We start from the raw sequence: 24,704 nt of genomic DNA, 5'->3' as shown, positions 1-24,704 counted from the left end.
CTTTTTTCTTTTTTTTTCCCCCCCCAAAATAACATAAATGTTATACTTACCTGCTCTGTGCAATGCTTTTGAACAGAGCAGCCGATCCTCTTCTTCTGTGGTCCCCCGCCAGTGCTTCAGGCCCCTCCTCTTCGGTGAGTGCCTCCCAGGGTAAGCTATTTGTCCAGGAGGCACCTGTGTGTGCTTGCTCTCAAATCGCCCAGTCTGCGTCTAATGACACAGGCCGGACGACTTGGCCCCGCCCCCCGCTCCCTCATCATGGCATTTGATTGACAGCAGCAGGGGCCAATGGCTGCCATTGCTATCAATCTGCCCAATGAGGAGGGAGGCAGCAGTGAGAGCCACTGCTCTTGTGCATGTCGCTGGGTCGGATGAGGCTCAGGTCAGTATAAAGGGGGGGGGGGGGAGTTAGGTGGCTCCTGAAGCACAGAATTTTTTTTTCCTAATGCATAGAATGCATTAAAGTAAAAAATATTAAGGCTGTAGAACTACTTAAAGTTAACTGACACATTCTGACACTGCAAAGTTTGTTCTGGGCATCCAGGCATAAAAGGTTAAAGCCCAGCTTCACCTTATAATGGTTCTCTTTTATAGTTTTACATATACTTGGAAAAACAAATACTTTTGTTTTCCTTTTTTTTTGGAGGTTAAAGCAGTATAAGTGCCGGTTCACATTTCTGCGAAGCGGGAACGCTGCAAATATACAGCGTGTTCCCGCATCGCATCCGCACCCCTGGAAGTTCACACTGCCATATGCGATACGCTGGGGGGTGTCAATTAAAAGTTAACGACACCCCCAGATCAGATCGCGTATCGCAGTGCCATCTGAAAGTTTGCACAGAATAGGATTGCACTAGTGTTAACCACCATGCGATCCGATTCTGCTGCAGAACAAACTGTATGGCTGAATATGCACCGCACAGGGATCGCATGTCATTTTAGGAGCAGTGCGCTCCGAATTACATGCGATCTCTGTGATCGCAGAAATGTGAACCGGCACTTAAACCCCAAGGCTCTCTTTTTATTATATTGTAGCTTACCAGTTCTTAGATGTGATGGCTGGATTCGTTTTTTTTTCCAACTGGTGATCTTGCCAGTAAGTCTGTTTTTTTTTTTTTTTTTTTACAGAACAAGCTGTCCTCCAGATGTAGCAATTAGAGGGTTGAAACAAACCATTTACCACTGACATGAGTGCTTACAATATTTAGATTTTATTTATGTAAAACCTTTATCCAAAAAGGAACAACATTGTTGGTGTAATTGCTTAAAAAGAGTAAGGGTCCTTTCACACGGACGATCCGATCAGATCCACCTGTCCGTTGTTTAGGCGGATCTGATCAGATCCTCCATGCATCCCTATGGGGCAGCGGATGTCAGCGGAGACATGTCCGCTGGCACCCGCTGCCATCCGCATCTGATCCTGTCCGTGAAATCAGGACGGATGGAAACCCTATTTTCCATCTGTCCAGGGGATCGGATCAGATGGGATCGGATGAGAGCGGACCGGCGGTCCGTTCTCATCCGATTCCCTATAGAGAGCAGCGAGGTTCTGACACCTCCCTCTCCGCACACAGAGCGGAGAGGGAGCTGTCACCTGCCTGCTCAGCGGGGATCAGTGCATAGATCCCCTGCTGAGCAGCACGGATCCGCCTACGGATGCGGACCGTATGAAAGAAGCCTTATGCTTCAATTTGTTAGTGCATATAAATATTCTCGTGCATCTAACACTACCCTCCCCCAAGACTGACAATGCTGCTGTCCAATGGTGTCTCTGTTGCTCCTTCATCCAGACTGTAGGTTCCCTAGGACATAAAGTATATATCTGGTCAAATCACCTGTTAAAAACAAAGAGAAAAAGCCAAAAAAAAAAAAAAAAAAAAAAACAAGTGTCCATGTTTGTAAAAGGTTTTCTTTAAATTACCAGCATATAAAAAAAAACAAAAAAAAAAAAACGAATGCAGCCACCACAAACAAGTGTCCATGTTTGTAAAAGGTTTTCTTTAAATTACCAGCATATGTTAGGAAATATTTGTTCTATTTTTTATAGAGAAAGCCATTTGTCATTCTTCAAACAGCTAGAACACAGACACATAGATATGTACCCAAATTCAGGGGGCATACATTGAGGGAAAAAAAAGTATTTGATCCCCTGCTGATTTTGTACATTTGCCCAATGAGAAAGAAATGATCAGTCTATCATTTCTATGGTAGGTTTATTTTAACAGTGAGAGACAGAATAGCAGCAAAAATATCCAGAAAAATGCATTTCAAAAAAGTTATAAACTGATTTTAATTTTAATGAGTGAAATAAGTATTTTATCCCCTATCAATCAGCAAGATTTCTGGCTCCCAGGTGTCTTCTATACAGGTAACTAGCTCAAATTAGGAGCACTCTCCTAAAGGGATGCTCCTAAACTCAGCTTGTTTCCTGTATAAAAGACACCTGTCCACAGAAGCGATCAATCAGTCAAGCAGATTCCAATCTCTCCACCATGGGCAAGACCAAAGAGCTGTCCAAGGATGTCAGGGACAAGATTGTAGACCTACACAAGGCTGGAATGGGCTACAAGACCATCGCCAAGCAGCTTGGTGAGAGGGTGACAACAATTGGTACGATTTGGTACGATTTACATTTTGACATGGAAGAAACACAAAATAATTGTCAATCTCCCTCAGTCTTGGGCTCCATTCAAGATCTCACCTCCTGGAGTTTCGATGATCATGAGAATGGTGAGGAATCAGCCCAGAACTACACAGGAGTATCTTGTCAAGGCAGCTGGGACCATAGTCACCAAGAAAACAATTGGTAACACACTACGCCATGAAGGACTGAAATCCTGCAGCGCCCACAAGATCCCCCTGCTCAAGAAATCACATGTACAGACCCTCCTGAAGTTTGCTAATGAACATCTGAATGATTCAGAGGAGAACTGGGTGAAAGTGCTGAGGTCAGATATGACAAAAATCTAGCTCTTTGGCATCAACTCAACACGCCGTGTTTGGAGGAGGAGGAATGCTGTCTATGACCCCAAGAACACCATCCCCACCATCAAACATGGAGGTGGAAACATTATGCTTTGGGGATTTTTTTCTGCTAAGGGGACAGGACAACTTCACTGCATCAAAGGGAAGAAGGACAGAGCCATGTACAGTCAAATCTTGGGTGAGATCCTCCTTCCCTCAACAAGGACATTAAAAATGGGTTGTGGATGGGTATTGCAGCATGACAATAACCCAAAACACATGGCCAAGGCAACAAAGGAGTGGCTCAAGAAGAGGCACATTAAGGTCCTGCAGTGGCCTAGCCAGTCTCCAGACCTTAATCCCATAGAAATAATGTGGAGGGAGCTGGAGGTTCAAGTTACCAAATGTCAGACTCAAAACCCTAATGACTTGGAGAGGATCTACAAAGAGAAGTGGGACAAAATCCCTCCTTAGATGTGTGCAAACCTGATGGCCAATTGCAAGAAACGTCTGGCCTCTGCGATTGACAACAAGAGTTTTTCCACCAAGTACTAAGTCATGTTTTGCTAAGGGGTCATAATTATTTCACTCATTGAAATGCAAAACAATGCATAACTTTTTTTGAAATGCATTTTTCCTGAAATTTATTGTTATTGTCTTTCACTGTTTATTATGTATTATAATTATTTATTCTTTCCTCTCACAGTTAAAATAAACCTACCATTAAAATAGACTGATCATTTCTTTGTCAGTGGGCAAACGTACAAAATCAGCTGGGGATCAAATACTTTTCCCCCCCACTGTAATAGCAATTAGTTTTAAATCCTGCAATTGATCTTCTAGCAGGGAGTGTCTGATTTTAGCTCCTAAGTGGGCTGGGCTGAGATTCTTGTCCGTGGCTAACTTTTTTTTGCATCCTTAATCTGCCCTACAGCCTATTAAGCACTAATTGTTATTATCTGTTCCTGGACAGCAACAGGAATTAAGAACTTTACATTGCTGAAATGTGTAAATCTGAACAAGCTTAATGTTACAGAAAAAGATACAGCAGAGACCCTAGGTAAGCTTTCTAAATGATTAATCAATTCATTTGCTAACATGTACAATAGCGAGCTTTACAAATCAGACTCAGAACCATGACTTTATTCAACTCTGTAGATATAGGCATTGTGCAGCAATACATCTTCAAAGTTCTCAACAGAGGGATTGAAATCACATAGCCTTTCTAATTACTTTCTTTAGAGAGAAGAATCTTGGAAGTCTGCCAGCCATCTAACATCTCTAAAGTTTTTAGGCCCCATGTATACTGGATGTTTAGCCCTGGTACATGGAGCTCTGACATTTAGCTGCTGACAGAAGGTATAGGTGTGCCATCCAGCTCCCCTGCAGGCAGCCTGTCGAATTGTGTGAAAGGCTGATGGCTGCTGTGGCTGTGCAAGCCTGGATGGTGCACCCAGTGGTATAACCATGTTGGGCAGTATGTGTCCAGGGACGAATGCTGGGAACACAAGAAGTCTGAGTTCCAGTCATTTATCCCAGGGTGCATACTGAACTAAAACAAAAATACTGTTAGGTGCACCATCCAGCCACAGCAGCTGTCAGCCTCTTTTAGAGTTTGAAGGGCAGGTAGTAGAGCTCTATACAGTATATTAGACAAGTATAGGGAAACAGAAGGTGAAAAAAAGGAAAGGCCCACCAGAGTAGAAGGACTGCGGTGTCAAAAGAAGATACTCCATATGAGAGGCTGACCATTGGTCAGCAGAATGCAGACCACTGGAGTTCTCATCAAACTGGATTGCAAAATCTCTTCCACTGCAGTGTGATAGTTCCTAGCTTTATCCTGTGCTACATTGTGATCCTGCTCAGGCTCAGTAGCCCCACAAAACTCTGGATGCCATACTGGGAAAAAAATACCTGGAAGCTGGATCAGTAAGGAGGCTGGAGGGAAAAGACCTGTGGAACACCAGACATGCATTCCGACTGCATGTGGTTTACCAGGTGTAGGGAAGAGCAGCATGGGGACAGAATGTAAGTTCAGAAGTATGTTATGTTGACAACACACCTGGTGAAGAGAAACTTTACAATATCAGAGAAGCAGCAGAATTTATTTCCTGCTAGAGCACTTGCCAATCATATCCTTTTTATTAAAATGTTGTCTTTAACATGTTTTTTGTTAATAAAAATATGTAATAGAATAACAGTTTATTTTTATGCTAGTGAATTGTAAATGGGGATCCTATTTATGGGGATCATATTTTGGAGCGTGCCATTTATATACCCCCCTCAGAGTTCTAGGGACTATTAGCATAGATGACACCCTCCTCCCAATGGGACATAAAAATACTAGCTAAACTAGGTGCGTATTTTCCTCCCACTGCAGCCCCGATTGTTTCAAATAGTATAGACTTTTATACCAAAAACAATCACATTGTAATAGAAAATATTAAACAATAAAATATAAATTATTTTTGAATTGTGGCTAAAGACTTAGGTAAATCCACTCCAATTTGTCAACCAAGAGGATATTCCAAGTCTTTGTGCAACTTAAATAAATAAATAATAAATGACAAGAATTTCATGGAAGTTGGAATCCAATATTTCATTTTTAAAACAGAATGACAAAATTAAATCCCTTATCCACTATGAATTCTTTCTTATACTGGATAATTGCTGCCTAAAAATGTATATGCAGAGGTGTCTGATAATAAAAAAGATTCAGTCATATTTGTTAAGAACCACAACCCACCCCACTTTTTCTGCCTATTGAATACTCTTTTCATATATTGCAAACGTCTTAAAAGCTTCAACAAAGTGATTATTCCCAATTGGGGAATTCAATATTGAACTGTTTCTCAGACCTAGGGAAATATATTTCTGTTGAGCTAGTCCCGGGTTGGCCCTATTTGTTGAACCTGATCCTGACAAATAATATTTTTTGATATTGAACTCTCTGATATACAGTATTTGTGAACATCAAGAAAGATATCACACTTATTCCCATTGTATTTGGATACACTTTTGAGTCTTATATCCAAACTTTTTATTTAATCGTTATCTAAAAATAATCTAAAACTGGGGAACATAAATTAAAATACACCTTTCCTATGAGTGTTTTATTCTCTGTATTCTCCTGCATGTTCCGCCTGGGTATCAGTTTCTTCATGGTCCTCGGTTCCCTCCTAAAAAAACTTTTATTGAGATTTTCCTAAACATTTCACTGTCCAAATCTGTGTCATACTAATTTCCCACGCGTTTAAATCTGTTCATATTAGGTAAAAACAAAATCATGCCTAAGTGTTTAAAAACCTCAATTACCATTCCTGGTAACAGGTGTCCTAGAATGATTTATTATATTTTATTTTTTGAGATTTCACCATTTGTACACATTTTTATTTTTAAAATCGTTGCGACCTCTCTGAATTTTTTTTTTCCGTACCCTTTCAGAACATTTATGGTACTACAATTCCTTTGAGGATATAAATTTCTCTCTAATTTTTCTCCTAAAAATGTAAAAAAGAGAACCACTCCACTGTTGGGAGTGACCTCCCATCTCAATCTGTATTTTATGAGACTTTCACTTAGATATCTTTCTAGTGTGTCCCACCAATTATTGAGTCTATTTTTTCAACATAAACTTGGATGTTTCAGTGTCTTCTGCCTGTACCATTCTGTTTAGAAAAAATTGGACCACATTAACACTCCAATTTTTACAAAAATCAAACACATCCATATTCTAACTGAATGCAGTGCTAACAATCAAAAGAAATGTGATCAAAAGTTGCTAGAGCATCAAGCTGTCCAAACGAGTATTCATAAATGAGTCTGAGCGGTTACAGGGATACTTTTTACCCACTGGCATACAGTATGCTTGTGAGCACTAAAACCATGTGAGTGTATAAGCTGGTAGTAATCTTTTAATAATGAACATTTGGGTAGATGTGTCTTCATTTCTTTTTGTATGAATAAATTCCCAGGGGATATCATTTGGAAGTGGCATTCAACCTTTAGCAATAGAGGTCCAGCTGTTCTGGCGAGGGTGTCCTCTGTAAGGTTGTAGAGGGTTCACACTGGGTGACACTTGAAGTAATCAAAGTTTTATTAGAGCACAAGCACAGAGAATTATATATACTATTGATATTTAACTGACATGTGTCAGTTGAGAATATACACACTATTGTGACGAAATCATCCCCCCCCCCCCCTTTAATGACTTTTTAGACTTATATTGGTTACATTGTGGAGCACTATTTCATTCATTTATTTCATGAGAGCACATTGACCCCTTTTTCTTTGTTAACGCTGCAGACCACTGAAAATTTTAAAACAAGTGGTGTTGATATCTGCCCTAGTAAAAGGACAGCTGAAATCTGACATGTATGTCATATTACTATTAGTGTAATTTCATCTTTTGGAGAATGTTACAGGTTACACTCATATTTAGGGTGTATTATGTAATATGCTCCAGAACTCCCCCCTGCGCCCTTGATTTCCCCCGCCCTGTGACAGTTGGCGGGGGATCCTCTCCCTTGCACCCACCGTAACATTTTAAAAAACAGCATGGCTGTGTGGGACTTCACCTACACAGGTGCATCATTCATTCACAAGAATCTGTGAATGAGAAAACTATAAGTCCCCGCTGCCACAGCAGCAGATGGCTTGAAGTTCTCAAAGGACCGCGAGTATGCTGATCAGCACCCTCATAGTCCATTCACACTGCTTACAGCTTTGTAACAGAAAGCATGTAGAGAGGTATGGGCAACAGGGCTGCAGCCAGTGTTTGCAGGAGCTTGACATTGCACTCACGATCTACTGATCGCGGTGCAAAGTTTACAGGCTTCTGTGAAAAAAATAATAAATGCACAGTTTTTTTCTGCAAAAATATGTGCATTTAATATTTAAAAAAAAAAAAAAAAGGTGAAATTATCCTTTAAAGTATACCTCGTGAAAAATGGCAGCTGCTATTGCTTCCTTCTAATAATGCTAGCTGCCTAGCTGTTATACAGATCCACTTCTGACCAAGTACAAGTGTACATATCAGGGAAGTTAGAGTTCTGCACACATGTTCTGGGTTGGTGCCACAAATTATTGATACAAAAGGATTATCCCGAAAAACAGGTCACTAGCGTTTGCAGAATGAGAAGCCAGCAACAGTACCTTTCACGTCTCTATTAGGAAAGTTTTTCTTTAAGTCACTCGTCTCAGATATTTTAAGTTATAAGACAAAATGTAAATGTAATTGAGATATGTAATTAAATGTAATTGAGATAAATATAATTAATCATTATATCCTCACAGCTGTGGCATTGGGCTCCCTCATTCATCTGGAAAAGCTGCATTTGCCAAAGGGCCAAGGAATGATTCATGCTGCTATTTACTTCATTGAACAGTTCCAGAACCTTGTCAACCTCCAGTTCCTCGCCATGACAGAGATTCTAGATGATGAATCTATTGCATTTTTAGGTGAGTACTTTATGGGTATGTGGACGCTAGTGTCTTCAGGGTTGGCCCTTTTTATCTTTTCTTTAAAGAGACCCTGTAGGTCTCTAAAGATTTAAAATCAGTCTGCCTGCAGTAGGGCCCCTCCAATGCCCATTTCTCCCACCTGTGCTCCATTCCAGCCTGTTTGGCATCAATACTTACTGTATTGCCCAATGTTTGCTGGTTACTTTTTCTAACCCCTACATTGTAAACAAAGTGTCTGGAGATAAAATCATCAAGCACCCGCCCAGCGCTAGTGGTCTCAGAAATTATAAATATTTAAAATTTTCAAAAAATTCATGAATAAATCATTAAAATAAAAAAAAAAAACACTTCAGTTGTACAATAGCAGCCGCGGTGAATAAATATAAAAAAAATTATATGTAAAATGGAATCTTCTGCACAGATTTATAGCAGCTTCATATCACATTCAGCAGTGCTTAGTCTAAGATTTATATATCATAAATAAGTAGTCCATACATCAAAATGTTCATATATGAATATGCGATGGTTAAAATTGCTGTCAGGAAAACAGAAACTTTTAGAACCACGATAGATCACATCAGTGTTCCTTGGACAGATCATTTGATAACCATCACCACACCTTCAGTGCTCCCCATCAAAATGGACACTCACCAAAAGACACTTCTCTTTAAGCCTGTATGCATTGGCTGCATGAGCCCTTTTCTCAAGATATCCAGCAATCCTAGGCACTTCAGATCAGGATACCCAATATACTTCTTCCAAATGGCAGGATGAAGGACCATAAGCCACCATTGAAATGCAAGCAGACAAAGGCACAGGGATAGTGTGATACCGTTTAAACTTTTATTCCACATACAGTACACAAAACCCCAACTCCCCTATTTCAATCTGCTTACATCAATGTAAATCAATCACAGCTTTTAGAAAAGAGACAGAGAGTACCGCTGCTCGCCGCCCGCGAGCAAGGCGTAGATCAACCAAACCGCTGGCCGCAGTGAGTCCCGGAACTGCAGCAGTGGCGTCTACGGTCTCCTAGGAAACAACGCACGTGCATCTGACGCGTTTCGTCACGTGGACTTCAACTGAGGACACCAGTACGTTGCATTATGCTTCCTTATGTATACCTCCGGAGCCCTTCCCTTGCTAATCAGTTAACCGCTGGATGCCCGGACAGAACTTTACACAGCGCCATCCTAATCCGACCATCCAACATTTATCACCATGAGTGTGAGCAAATGTTTGTATTACAAGTACAACCCATCCGAATCAGTGTGATTAGGTACATTTCTGGTCAAAATTGTCAAGTCCCTTGACGACCAATCACAGAGCGGGACATACACAGCACCGCCCCAAATCACTGATCAATCCCTGATCACACTGTATATGGACGTTAGTACTGACACAAGATCCAAATCGGTATGATTCATGCAATGTTAATAATAGTTGTCAAGCACCTTGATAATTAATCACAGAGCAGGACTTATACAGCGCCGCCCTGATTCACCGATCGGTCACCAATCTCACTGTGTATGGACATTCATATTGACACTACATGTCATCAACCACACATACACTTAGGTAGATGTGGTATGGTGGTAGTCACAATCACAGAGTCTCTTAATACTGGATTCCATCCGGAGGTAGACATTGTATAAATTACACATATTCAGTAAATCATTATATTAATATAAAATATTCTTTTAAAATCAATATTTGATCATTACCCCTTAGTGTTTAAAATCCTATAAAATACATATAATATCATAATAATATCACTGGCTTATATGTAGGTCTATATCACAAATTTTATGAAATTGGAACATTAGCACATATAAAATTAAATTAAAAAATTAATAAATTAATCAATACCTCAACAGGATTTAGCAGTGACAGGGGTTAGAAGAAGGAACTCTCAGTACACAGGCATCTGACATTTCTTAGAAGTGTTGAGTAACTAGGACTCTCTTCTCCAGTGCTGAAATGGAGAAGAGGAAGGATACATGGGCCACGAAGAAATGAATATACGCTGTCTTCTACTGCAGGGGAGTGGCGGTTAAAAATCTTAGATACCTTACAGGCTCTTTTAAAGCTTTTAGCCACTTAACACAAAGATTTTAGCCCCTTAACTCCTCCAATATGGACACAGTTGTATTATTTTTCCTAGGAGCTACAAGCACTTTCTGGTTGTTAAAGAGGAGCTCCAGTCATATTTGTAAAAAATAAAAGTCAGCAGCTACAAAAACTGTAGCTGCTGGCTTTTAATAAACAGTCACTTTCTTGTCCCAGGATCCAGCGATGTGCTCACTGGAGCCATTTTCTCTAGTCCTCCTTGCCAGTGCCGTCATCTTAACTGTTGGCATTCGACTGTGATAGCTTGCAGCTTCACAATTATGAATGGTTCTGCAGAAAACTGCAAGGAGGAAGGGGGGAAAGGATAACTTCAAAACCAGGTACTCGCTCCCCCCCTTGCCTGAGACTGGATTGTCATGTGCATTGAACTGTGCTTGTGGATGGCAGCCCCTGTACTATTCTCAGGGAAAGCGCTTTTGCAATATCCCTATAGGAGCCACTGGTTAGGATGGGTCCTCTGTTCTTTGCCTTGACCTGTTTAAGAACTTCAGCCCCTCAAACACACTAGGTTGAGTGTACAAAGCATGCAATATCACAGAAAATCACTGAAAGTAATACTTAGTACCTGGTAATAGTACTACAGTATATCAAAGTAAACAGGCACTGAACCGGTTAGTAAAGGCAAATATAATATATTGTCACCTGATATGGTTGGTAACAAAGTAAGAAATTGCTTAAGAATGGTAATAAAACAACTTAGAATACAGGGTGATTAATAAGAAATAGGCATAAGATGACACGTGGCATCCAGATCAGCATAAACTGTAGCAAAGTCACCTAAAGTGCAGCAGTGGACAGTAAAAAAAACTTGATTTAGGGAACACAGGAACTATATTGTCAAAGTTCATTAATGTTGACTATGCTAGGCCTAGACAGACTGGATGTTTCACTGTCCATAGAAATGAATTGAAGGAAACAAGGGGGCTTGCAGGATGGTTTCATGGGAGGGGCAGTCCCTATGTTCTTCTGCTGGCTATCATTGGGGCCCTTTAAGAAGCATTGGTGCACTTAAGGACAGTTTCAGTAAACCAGCATGCAGTATAGGTACAGTAAGGATGCTGTACAGGTGTAGTAAAGGTGCAGTGCTGATGCAATAAAGGTGCAATATACTCAATGTCCTGCCTCCAGTAACTTAGTTCCTGCTAGCAGTGTGAACAATGGTCAGTGAACCTTCTCACCAATCCCTGTGGTGCAGCTGTGAACTCTCACTGTAGAAAGGGGGGCCCCTCAGTCACTCCACATAATGCCTTCAGAGATTCAGTGGTGGGAAGTAGAGGGTGAGATGATGCTCTGGTCTCCCTGCAGCAGCGGTGCAGATGTGATTGCTGTGGTCTGTGCTGCACTGCCTCAGGTGTTGCCACTGGTCTAATGTGGTCTATGACATAGAATGTACATCATGTAGACTACAGTATGTAGGTGGTACGTCACGCGAGTCAGAGTTAGCAAACATTATCACGGCGCTTCTTACACTAGCGACAAGGGATTGTCCAATGTCTCAAAACACTTCAAACATATTCATGCCAGCAACATGAGTTCTTTTAAATTTTGTGGTTTGGAAAGGGTTAAAGGTTCTCTCCGAGGGGGTTACACCCACAGGAATTTTTTAATCCCCACACTAGGATTTCTGCAGGTATCAACTACAGGTATGATGTGGACCTTTTTCTGAAATGATACCATCATTTAGTTTAGTGTATTGTTAGTGCTTTGAATCATGGATTATTTATCCTGTGGCTTTTTCACAGTATATGCATTGGGGCAATATATATTTACACAGGTTATTGCCTTTATGTACTTATATTTGTTTTTTTTTTTATATTTCCATTTATTTTTCATTTGTTGTTTGATTTCTTTGAACTTTTTTTGTTTTTTGTCTTATTGTATTCATGTTTCTCAGTGTTAAGCCTGGCTACCAATTAAAAAATTAGTATTTTTAATTAGCACAATTGTCTGATTGCTTGTTGGGTAGGTGGAGTTTTTTGCACTATATATTCTCTGTATCTCGCTTCATTATTGTGCTGTGATCAAGGCGGTTTGCCGAAACATGTTAGCCTTCCTGTATACCTTTTCAGGTAACAGATAGTGAAAGCAGAAAGTGAAAGTAAACTGATTGTATAGAGGTAAATGTTTTCTTATCCATGTTTCAGTAGTCCAGCACCTGGCTACACACTCCCTCTACTGGAAATCTTATGTTACAAAGATTGGACGAAGTCCTTCAAACACATAGCCATGGTGTCCATGGGGTTAACTTAACTTAAACAAGTAACTAAAAATAACACAGATTGGGGCCTGACCAAGACGGGCATGTGAGCGGACGTACTTTACAGCGCTCCCACAAGTAATCCGGCACTGATCCTCTCCCCAGCCTTTAATTCCCATCCTAGAGACTTCGTTCAGCTGGCATTCATTGCCTGTAACCCCGGAGACTGCAGTGAACCGTAAGTGAACCTGCCTAGTAAGCAGAGATGCCTTGGGGAAGAAATGGGGAGTAACCCGCGGCCGTGGATATCCAAGATGGCACCCTGAACCCTATGCCACAGCGTGGTCCAAGGGACAAGTCCAGGGATCCTGTGAGTAAATCCTCCACTAAACCATTAGGGAAAGAGCAACCAAGGGACATACTTTACTATGCAGAGAAGATGTCAGGTTGCTCACTTCCCTTGGCTGATCCAGCCCCCTCCCCTGCAACAGAGCCAGACATGCCTGAGCTGCAAGACTTCCATTCCTTCCCCCAGCTCTCTGTGGCTCTGCTGAGACACCATCTGAGCAGGACATGGAGGGCATATCACAGCCACCCTTGGGTTGAATCCTTAAGGCAGTAGAGTTAAGAGTATTCGATAGGTTCTCACCATAATTTGCTTTGGGCAGAGGCACTAGGCAGGGATGCCCCCTATCTCCACTGCTCTTTGCGCTTACCATTGAACCATTGAATTGTTAGCTGCCCTTTTACGAGCCAACCACCTAATCATCGCTTCTCGGCCTTTTGGCTAAGATCAAGTGTAGTATCTGTTCTTATCAGTTGGTATGGACCTTGATGGTTAGTATCGGCAGGGGCTGAAAGGAACCGGGGCGCTCTGGGTGTAACTGGAGGACCGGGAAGTAGGCCATGTCAGAGAAAGCCGGATGGGTCCACCGCCTTCTGATTTGAATGGGTCCGCCCCTATCAGTTTGAAGGGAGCAAGAAAGCTGGCCAAAGATGGTTAGTATTGCTCCTGGATGTAATTGGTAAGGAATTTGGATGGCGGTGGGAGGGCCTTTCCTCCTGGGTTGAATCTGGCCTTGCAAAAGGCTTGTCCCCAGTTGAAGGCAGGTTCTCCCTAAGCTGTCCACGTTCCAAACCTCCTGGTAGGTAAGGGCTACACAGGGTCTGGCCTTGGGCTGAGACCAAAAAAGCCCGTGGAGTACGTGCCCCTGGGGTGGCAGCCCAGGGGTGCCTTAATTTTCACTGGTGAGGGGCAGCTCGCCTTGAGTTTTTCGGCACCTTGGTCACTGCACCACACACACTTTTTCTGCACCTGCCTCTTGGGCCAGGCCTTTTGGCTTAGACCAGAGGAATTTTTATTCCGGCCAGAAGGCCTGCCTTTGTATTTTCACATTGGCACTAATTCACTTCTCCACTTCCCCTTCCCCACCTTTTTGTTTGTATGTATTTTTCTTTGTAGTGTGTCACTTCACTTTCACCTTTTTCTTCCTGCACGACAAGTACGGTGTGGGTCTTCGGGCCTACCTTGAACGTCTTGGAAGGGGGTGGACATGGCCTTCTGGCTTAGTTCGCCCTCTCTCATGGGGTCTCCCTTCGGGGGAGCCCCACCCAGTACTTGGGGTGGGCTGTTTCGGCAGTCCCCCTAGAGAACGGGGTTTGCCAGGTTTCGGCCAGGCAAACCATAGGAAGTACCTCAGTCCCCGTCAGGAGTCTTGCGCCCCGGGGGATCAAGGTATAGGTCCAACCTCTTCGGAGGCCAGACCATTCGCACACCCTGTGCAGTTTTTGTGTTCTTCACGTTTGCGTGTGTGCACTTTTTATGCACCGGGTGTAAGTCTTTTGAGTGTGTTTCACACGCCACGGGCTTTTTAAAAAAACCCCTAATCATGGGGTTTGCTATGGCGAAATTCACAAATAATCATGCTGTATGCAGATGACATGTTAATGCTAGGAGATATGACCCTGTCACTGCAAGCGGCCATGTCATCAGTCCTTGAATTTGGCCATTACTCCAGACGGACCATTAACTGGACCAAATCAGCACTGCTCCTACTGTACTGTGATTCCACGCAACCAATCGCTCCCACTTGTCCCATACCTATCACAGATAAATTCAAATACTTAGGGATCTATGTGACTTCTTCTCCCTTAGAGTACTGCCCACTGAATATTTCCCCCCTACTGAATAAATTTAGAGATAAAATTAAAAAATCTGGAACAAACTGCCATTGTTGGTTGCTGGTAAAACAAACCTTTATCAAAATGATACTGATGCCCCAGTTACTCTACCCATTACACAGCCCCCCTACTGTTGTTCCTTTAACCACTTTACCATCGGAGGATTTTCCTGCTTCACGTCCAGGCCACTTTTTGCAACTTGGCACTGCGCGACTTTAACTGATAATTGCGCGGTCATGCAACCCTATACCCAAACGAAATTTACGTCCTTTTTTTCCCACAAACAGAGCTTTCTTTTGGTGGTATTTGATCACCTCTGCGCTTTTCATTTTTTGCGATATTAATAAAAAGAGAGCAAAAATTTAGCGAAAAAATTGACATTTTCTACTTTTACAGTTAAAAAATATCCACTATATTAAATTTTTGTCATATATTTAGGCCAAAATGTATTTAGCTACATGTCTTTGACAAAAAAATTCTCAATGAGCTTATTTTTAACCGCTTTAAGACCGGAAGATTTTACCCTAGTATAGGCGGCGATCTGCGATTTTTTTTTTTTGCGGGACTGCGACATTGCGGCGGACAGATCGGACCCCTGACTGACATTTTTGACACTTTTGGGGGTACCAGTGACATTACTACAGTAATCAGTGCTAAAAATATGCACTGTTACTATAATAATGACACTGGCAGGGAAGGGGTTAACACTGTTGGTGATCAAGGGGTTAAATGTATGCCTCATGCTTACTGACGTGTGAGGGGGGGAGGGGGTTGTGTGACAGAGACACAGATTGCAGGTTCAGCTATGCTGAATCCTGTAATCTGTCCCTGTCTGTCACATAGGAGATCCCGACGATCGGGGAAGAGCGGCGGTGATCACCGCCTCTCCTCCCCTGACCCGACTCCCGCTGTGTCTGAATACAGCGGGAGCGAGCCTCAGGCGGCGCGCGCACGCCGCTGAGAGAGGGGAGAGTCTGGTGACGTAGGTCTACGTCGCCAGACGATAACGAGCCACTTTGCCGCAGTAGCAGCTCAGTGAGCAGTCGGCAAGTGGTTAAAAACATTTAGAATAGTGAATTCCATTTTTAGGAATCTGCTCTGGGAAAAGCGCACACTGAGAATCAAACTGGAACAAGTACAATGGGCCAAGGATGTGGGGGGGCCTTGCCTTTCCTAATCCCTGGTTCTATTATATAACGGCACAATTGCAGCAGCTAATTGGCCTCAAGTTTGTCCATACACAAGGTGTTGAAGACCGCATTCCGTCCACGACCCGCATTATGCTTGCACATATCCAGAGAGACTTGGTCTCAGAGGGTCTTGAGGCCCTTGGCTTTACTAAACCAAATAAGCTCCTACCGACATATGGCCTCGTTCAAAAAATATGGAACAAAGCCAAATACTTACAGCATGTTACCAGATATACGAAGTATAGTCTGCTTTGGCGTAATGATAATTATCCGGAGCTTGCCAAGTTGATGCATGGTGCTCGGTGGAAGATGTATGGGATAGATAATATGTCCCAGATTTTTAGGGACGGAGTTCTGCTACCTTTTGCCTCACTGCAAGTCACATACTCTTTACCTGTGCATATGCCTTTTTATTATTTGCAACTGTGGCATGCCGTCAGGGCACAAGGGGATGGCATATGTCTCCCACCCCTATTTTTAATCTGATTCAAATGGCTGAAAGCTCTAAAGGCTTTATTTTACAATCCTATAGCACACAAGGGCTATCTTAACAAAGCAGCGTCGCTCAGGGAGAGAGACCTGGGACCAATGACAGGTGACCAATGGGAGGAGGGCATATTAGGCTGTGGTAACCTGTTCCTTAAATGTGGCCCAGAAGCTCTCTCAATTATATATTCTCTTACGCTCTCATTATACTCTCCGAGTCCTATGGCTTTACAAGATGGGATATGGAACGGAACCAAACCGCCATAGATGTAAAAGGGACCAAAGTTAAGGGATTAAAGTGATTTAATCCATCTACTATGGCATTGCCCTAAACTACATCTATATTGGAAGCAGGTTATAGACACATTAAATATGGTATTTAGGGTAAAAATCCCATTAGACCCTAAATGTTGTTTCAAGAAGATATCATTGAAGATGAACATCCTAGGATAGCAGTAGGAAGGGCCCTATTTCACGCCCGTAGGCTACTGTTAGTGATGTGGAAGTCACCAGATCCCCCTACACACAAGTCCTGGGTGTCCGCTGTGGGCCAGGCTTTACTTCGTGAAAACCATATTTTTAGCCGCCGGGGTTGCCCTGGCAAGTTTGAAAAGGTATGGGGACTATGGGTGGACTCCCCAGGTCTTAGCCCATGGGAACTGGTATACCAGAGAATATTATCCTGTCCGAATAGACCATAAGACTAATGCCCCATACACACGTGCAGATTATCTGCAGACTTTTGTCTGCAGACTTACCAAAACCATATAATATGAGGTCAAACCTAAACACTTTCAATTTGTATGCAATCCGGCAGGCCCTTGCACTACATAGAAAAGGTAAGTCTGCAGACAAAAGTCTGCAGATAATCTGCACGTGTGTATGGGGCATAAGACTAAGATATTCACTTGGTTTGGATGAATATTTGTGACTTTGCTTAGCTACAGGTGAAATGGTGTCATGGTGGTGACGTGCCTGCTTAGCTTTTGCTAGGTGTATATGAGCACGAACACCATGTAAGGGGTTCTTTACTATCAGAGCAGTAAGGATGTGGAATTCTCTTCCACAAGAAGTGGTATCAGTAGGGAACATCAATAGTTTCAAAAAACTATTAGATGGGCACCTTAAAGACCACAACATAAAGGGGTATACAAAGTACGGTTAACAGCAAACACACACATTATAGGTTGAACTGGATGGAATGATTTCTTTTTTCAACCTCACTAACTATTTAACTATGTAACCAGTATTTGACAATGTATCTGAGATGAATGTTTTTGGATTTGTAAGTTACTGCATCATTTATTGTATTACCTGTCATATTGGACTGATATGATGTCTGTTTATTTCAATAAACATTTTCCTGATTTAAAAATAAATAAATAAATAAATACAAAATAACACAGATTAACAAGTACATAGGCCTAAATTGTTCCCATTGACATATGCAATTGAAAAAGGGAACCTCCTACCAGTTATCAGAAGGGGCAAGATTGTCTTGTCTATGGACCCTCAATTTAGGGATGGCCCATCTAGAGGTGTCAGGGGATGTGTAGGTGGCCTCCTACCAAATTCGTAGTGAGGAGGGTCGCCTTACCATTAGTCTGTTGAGTAGTGTAGATGTCTTCTTCTGAACTTTCTCCCAAGGAGTCATGTGTCAGTTTCTTTGGGGACCGAATAGCTCATTTGGTTTGTGGTTCCTGCGATACAATAGGTTCAGCTTCTTCTGTTTCTTTTGTTAAATCTATGTGGTCTTGGTCAGTTTCTACATCTTCTGCTGCTGATGGCATTGTGAGATCCTCTGGGGCCTCTAACAGCTGAATTTGAGGCGTGGACTCTGACATCTCATCTGGGAATCACCATGTGTGTTTCCTTAGCTACAGAAAATGTAGCATTTTTTTCAGGTTAGGAGGGCCACAACCAGGCTATGCCCATCTCTTCTTCCTCACTTTCCTTTTCATCTGTGATTAACATGGTGTCTTGAGACCGAGTAAGTGGATGGGGTCTGCAAGAAACCATATAAGTGGGGCATTAGTTTGTGGGAGCATCCAAACTGCTTCTGTTATAGGCAACAGATGATTTCAGTGTGTCACGTACCTGGTCTGATTCCAAAGTGGAGAGAGGGCTTCCCTTGAGGCTGAGTGCACAGTACCCTGATAGAGGTGACAGGGGATGTTGAACCCAGAAAAGCACAGGTTGCCGACTGTTGCCAGATGGATCGGCAGTGATACCAGACTTCCTGGAGGCAGGTTAGACTGGAAGACAGCTGGGTAAGATGGCACACTGGATGTGCAGGCAGGTCCAGAACAGCAGGGCTGGACAGGAGATGTAGTCAGGAACAGGAGCCAAGGTCAGTAACGGTAATCAGGCAGGACCATAAACAGGAGCTTAGTCAGGAACAAGCCAGGGCCATACACAGGGAGCAAGTAAGAGCAAGTCTGTGGAAGAAAGCATATCCCTACCATTTGATAAGGTATTGGATCTGTTTCTCTTGTGTCATACAGTCCAGAATTGATTCCACCTTGAACTCCATCTCCTCCCTAACTGTGATTGGTGGTGGAGGAGTATCTTGTCTCCTCAGTTAGGTATCTGGAACAACTGGATTGAGAAGGGAAACATGGAAGTTCGGGTGAAACTTATTAGAATTCTGAAGTGAAAGTTCAAATGTTGTTAGGCAGACCATGAAGTGTTACTATTTCTCTGATAAATATATGTGCTGTGTCCATGGCTGAGGGCATACCCACCATTGGAAAAAAAAGGGCCATCTTGATCATCCAATCCACTGCTACCGGAATGGTGGTAAACCCCTCTGAAGGAGGTAAGTCCATGATAAAGTCCATGGATAACATTTTCCAAGGATGGTCCAGCATTGGTAGTGGTCTTAACAAGCCTCAAGCTTTAGTGTTGCTACCCTTGCTGCAGCGACAGGTTGCACAAGACCCTGCATAGTCTTTACAATCTTTACTTAGGCTCTACCACCATAATGGCTGTTGGATGAGTTCCATTGTTTTATGCACTCCAAAATGCCCAGTCAGCTGATGATCATGGAACATAAGAACCTGAGGTCTTATCTCCTGAGGTACAAAAATCTTGCCATTGTGCCAAAGATGTCCACCTTGTCTCCTTAATGAGTGGGCTTTAGATTCAGGGCACTGGAAAGAAGCTTACCCAATAGATGTCTTTAGATCAGGTTGTAGTAGCAAGACATTTTGAGGGGATAAAATGGTGCTAGGAGATACAACTCAAGGGTCTTTTGGAACATATGTGAAAGTGCATCAGCCTTTCTGTTCTTGGACCCTGGATGATAGGTTATATGAAAGTTGAACCTGGAAAAGAATAAGGCCCATCAGGCCTACTGAAGTATTTTAAGTTCTTGTGGTCGGTAAAAATCATTACAGGATGAACTGCCCCCTCCAACAAATATCTACACTCTTCCAATGCAGCTTTACTGGCCAACAGATCGTGATCACAAAATTCTTTTCAGCTAGACTCAACTTCCGAGGAAAAAAAAAGCCACTAGGTGGAGCAATGCTTTGGCGCCTTGGCTTTATGACAAAACCTCCGGAGCTTCAACCTCCAGGACACAGGGTAAGGCAGGATCAGGGTGTTGCAACACTGGAGTGGAAGTGAATAGGGCCTTTAATTTCCAAAAGCTGATTGGGCCTCCTGAGCCCATTGAAATTGAGTGTATTGATGAGTTAGCTGAGTGATTGGGGCGATAATAGTTGAGAAACCCCATATGATTCTCTGATAAAAGTTGACAAAGCCTCCGAATCTCTGGATGCCCTTTTTGTTGGTTGGAACAGGCCAATCAAGGATGGCAGGTACTTTTTGTGAATCCTTAGCAATCCCATCTGTGGATATTATTGGTCCCAAAAATTTAATGAATTGTTTCTCAGATTCTCATTTCTCCACTTTTGCATGAAGTCCATGTTCCTTTAGTGTGGACAAGGCCCTTTTCACATGAACCCAATGTACTAAAATGAAGGGTATATATACTTGGAAGTATATCCCCCGCGCCAATGGGTTAAATAATATTTTTGTAGAAGGTGTTCAATATTAAATGTATGTCAACTGCAGCTGCTATAGAAAGGGTAGGGATGTGTTTGTATATAGCCACAGATACAGGGGCTACCTATAGCGCTTGCTGTGACTAAAAATGAGGCTAAAATAAAGGTGCTTAACCAGTGCAAGGTTGTGATACCGGAGGGGTGGGTATCAATTAGAATGAATAAGCCTGAGTTGCTGTAATGTATGTTTTCCTATAAGTGACACTCTAAGGTGCTAGGTGTGCTAATAATTAATATATAAATACAGAATTATCACATGAGATGGGTGCACTTGAACAATAGCATTAAACGCAGCACATATGCAATAAAAATAACAACATTTATGAATACCTGTATGGTGCTTGATAAAGTGTTAAATGAAGACAAGGTGCTCAATGGAACATAAAATTTACTACAATAAATAAGGACGTCAACGTTATGAACGTAACACGCGTAAGGTGGAATGCACGCTGTCTACGTCACGGGAGCCGAGTGGAACGCACAACGGTATTCACCGCTCTCCACTCGTCGACTCCTTCCTGCTGGCGTTTTATTGTTTTTTACTACTTGTGTGTATTTTAAAAGTTAAATAAAAGCTCTTAAAAACATTATTACACCATCTGGAGCCTTCTTTTATTCCATAACCTGGCCGGACCTACGGATGGAGGTAAACTAGGAGGTGACAGTCCGGAGCATTGGGGCACTACATCCCTCAGCGGAACCTATTCTGGTCCAGGTGGCCAAAGTGATACCCGGTCTTAATACTATACAGTATATAAGACCCATTCTCTCTGGTGAGTGTGTTTATTTACTACCTTCCACGGTGGAAACAAGTATCTTCACCTGACCGCTTGGAAGCAGAGCACAGAGCACCTGCACTTTATTGGCACCCAAGAAATACCTGCTTATTTGCACTTCAAGTCACCCATGAACTTTATTTTTATGAGGATTTTTATGAACTCTTTTTTGAGCACTTATTGAATACTCATCACTTTAATATTTGCACTTCCAGTCACCCATAATACTTTGCCTATTTGATTTTTATGAGTTTTTTATGAATTCTTATGAATTTTTCTGATCGATCACTATAACTATGCACTTATATGTAATTCAGCCTTATTTTTTGTAGTAATTTTTATGTTCCATTGAGCACCTTGTCTTCATTTAACACTTTATCAAGCACCATAGAGGTATTCATAAATTTTGTTATTTTTATTGCATATGTGCTGCGTTTAATGCTATTGTTCAGGTGCACCCATCTCATGTGATAATTCTGTATTTATATATTAATTATTAGCACACCTAGCACCTTAGAGTGTCACTTATAGGAAAACCTACATTACAGCAACTCAGGCTTATTCATTCTAATTGATACCCACCCCTCTAGTATCACAACTTTGCACTGGTTAAGCACCTTTATTTTAGCCTCATTTTTATTCACAGCAAGAGCTATAGGTAGCCCCTTTATCTGTGGCTATATACAAACACAATGTAGCAAAAAGATTAGTATATCGTCAAAGTACATGAATAAGAAGTGGTCCAAGAATTCCCACAAGATATAATTTGCAAAATGCTGAAACATGGCCGGGACATTGCACAGTCCAAACAGCATTACAAGGTATTCAAATTGTCTGAAATGGGTCCGGAAGGATGTTTTCCATTTGTCCCCCTCCCATATACAAACTAAATTATAGGCACCCCATAGGTTTAAGCTTTGTAAAAATTTGGGCTGTTCAGAATCTCTGGAAGAGATGGAAGAGGGTAGCGATTCTTAATGGTACTTTGTTGAGTTAAAGAAAGTTCAATGAATCCCTTTTACAGGTTTTCATCAATATACTGCCATAGGGCTTCTAATTTAATCTCAGACAGAGGGAAGATCCAGCCATAAGAAATCTCTGCACCAGGAAGTAACTAGACTGAGCAGTCATAAGACCAATGGGGTGGTAATGTATCAGCCTTCTTTTCATCAAAAACATCCAGAAAGTCATGATAGATAAATGGAACACTTTGATTTACGTTAGATACTGGTGGAGGGGACTAAACAACGGGAAAGAATGAGGGCTGCTAATTGCTGGCACAAAGCCTCTAATGGGGGAGCACCTCTTTTGGCCTTTGTCCTAGTGGCTGATTGGTACTATCAAGTACCTGGTATGAGGCCAAAGTGACAAGAAGGCTTTCCTTGTGGCTGAGTGCACTGTACCCGTGAGAGTAGTGACATGAGATGCTGAGCCCAGAGAAGCATGGGTTGCCGAATGTACTGTTGCCGAATACATCTGGAGACAGGCCAGACTGGAAGGCAGCTGGGTAAGATGGCACACTGGATGTGCAGGCATGTCCAGAACAGCAGGGCTAGACAAGAGATGTAGTCAGGATCGGGAACAGAATCATAAAAAGTAGCGAACAAACCAGGGTCATACACAGGGAGCAAGCAAGAGCAAGTTGGGGTAAGAGGCAGGAGTATGGTCAGGAAGCAAGCCGGGTCAGAAACAGAAAATCCAAGAATACTGAGCACATGGGAACACTGGACACAGGAACCTGAAGACCAATCAGCAATGTTTGCATATATCTGTTGTACTTAGAAAGACTGTATGGGACAATTAAAAAATGTTAACATTTTTCTATGACTGTATTTATCTTATCTATATTTATTATCTTTGTAGCTGATATTACAAGAAACGGCTACCTGAAAAAGCTTCAACAACTTGAACTGGAAATCAACACTGAAGTCACTGAATCTGGGTGGAGAACATTTTTTGAGAGATCATATAACATGCCAGAGCTCCGTTGCCTCGATATAAGTCGCATGTACACGCAGCATATTAAGTCCAATGCTTCAACTGTCATTTCCTTTGTGCGATTTGTGTCCAGACTACCACGCTTGTTGAAAATACGCATGCTTGGCTGGCTGCTTGATAAAAATGATTTAGATATGTTTAACGCAATGAAAGAGAGTCACCCTCAAGCTAAAAGTTTAATCATTGAGTGGCAGTGGTATTTGCCATTTTCACCCACCATTGAGAATTAAAAAATGTAAATCCAAAAAGCAATCCTAAAAAACTTACTGAAAGGGTAACTCCACAATAGTAAGGGAAAAAAATATATATAAAAAAAAATATATATATAATATTAATTATTACAATTGTAATTAAAGTTGTGCAATTTTTCTCATTAGAGGCCTGCAGGTGCAACAGCTGGTTGATAATTATGAAACCACCCCATTAGACTCACTGAGCACATGGGCATGAAGAAACATACAGGGATTGCTTCAGAATAACAAAACAGGAATCTGCAACAAAGTTTGTTATAATCCTTGCCATGTACATAGATCACCCAGAGGGGAATGCTTTTTTCGCAACAAAAGTGGAGTTACTCTTTAAGGCATACTGTACAAGGTAAAACCTTTATGGATTTAATCCAAGGAAATTATGAAAACATGCAATATCAGAGACTACCATTCATGATAAATGCATGTCAAAAAGATCAGGAGAAGTTACATGTAAACCTTTCAGTTGTGTGGCAGCCTTGTGTGGCAGTAGTATCTATCTTTCTCACCAATCACTAAGGGCACAAAGGGCAGCACAGTGGTGTAGTGGTTAGCACTTTCACCTAGCAGCAAAAGGGTCACTGGTTCAAATCCCAACCATGACACTACCTGCTTCGAGTTTGCATGTTCTTCCATGTGCCTGTGTGGGTTTCATCTGTGTACACCGGCTTCCTCCCACATTCCAAAGACATGCTGGTAGGTTAATTGGATCCTGTATAAATTGGCCTTACTATGTGTATATAAGAAAGTGATTTAGGACCTTAGATTGTAAGCTCCTTGAGGGAAGGGACTGATGTGAATGCACAATATATATGTAAATATATGCAAAATAAATTTTGCTTTGTTGTAAAGCATGGTAAAAAGTGTTTTACTGCACATTACTGTAACGCACGCTAATGTGCAGGTACATTTGTGCATTGCAGTATGTTGCTATTTATACTGAATGGCACCCTAACATACATATACTGTAAAAAAAATGCTTCTGTGCACCATAATGAACA

General features: G+C 41.9%; 1 protein-coding gene across 1 annotated transcript in view; it reads left to right on the top strand.

Annotated features, from left to right (window-relative positions):
- LOC309555197 (baculoviral IAP repeat-containing protein 1-like) overlaps positions 1-23,694 on the top strand; it is a 55,222-nt gene extending 31,528 nt beyond the window's left edge. Inside the window, exons 8-10 of the mRNA XM_082257054.1 lie at positions 3,938-4,024; positions 8,260-8,424; positions 23,321-23,694. Coding sequence (XP_082113180.1) covers positions 3,938-4,024; positions 8,260-8,424; positions 23,321-23,685 — 617 coding nt within the window. The 3' untranslated portion in view covers positions 23,686-23,694. The remainder of the gene's footprint in view (positions 1-3,937; positions 4,025-8,259; positions 8,425-23,320) is intronic.
- The last annotated feature ends 1,010 nt before the right edge of the window (positions 23,695-24,704 follow it).

The sequence above is a fragment of the Pelophylax lessonae genome, assembly GCF_965119305.1.
Source record: "Pelophylax lessonae genome assembly, chromosome: 1".
NCBI classification, from domain to species: Eukaryota; Metazoa; Chordata; class Amphibia; order Anura; family Ranidae; genus Pelophylax; species Pelophylax lessonae.
This window is presented reverse-complemented; position numbering and strand designations above follow the sequence as displayed.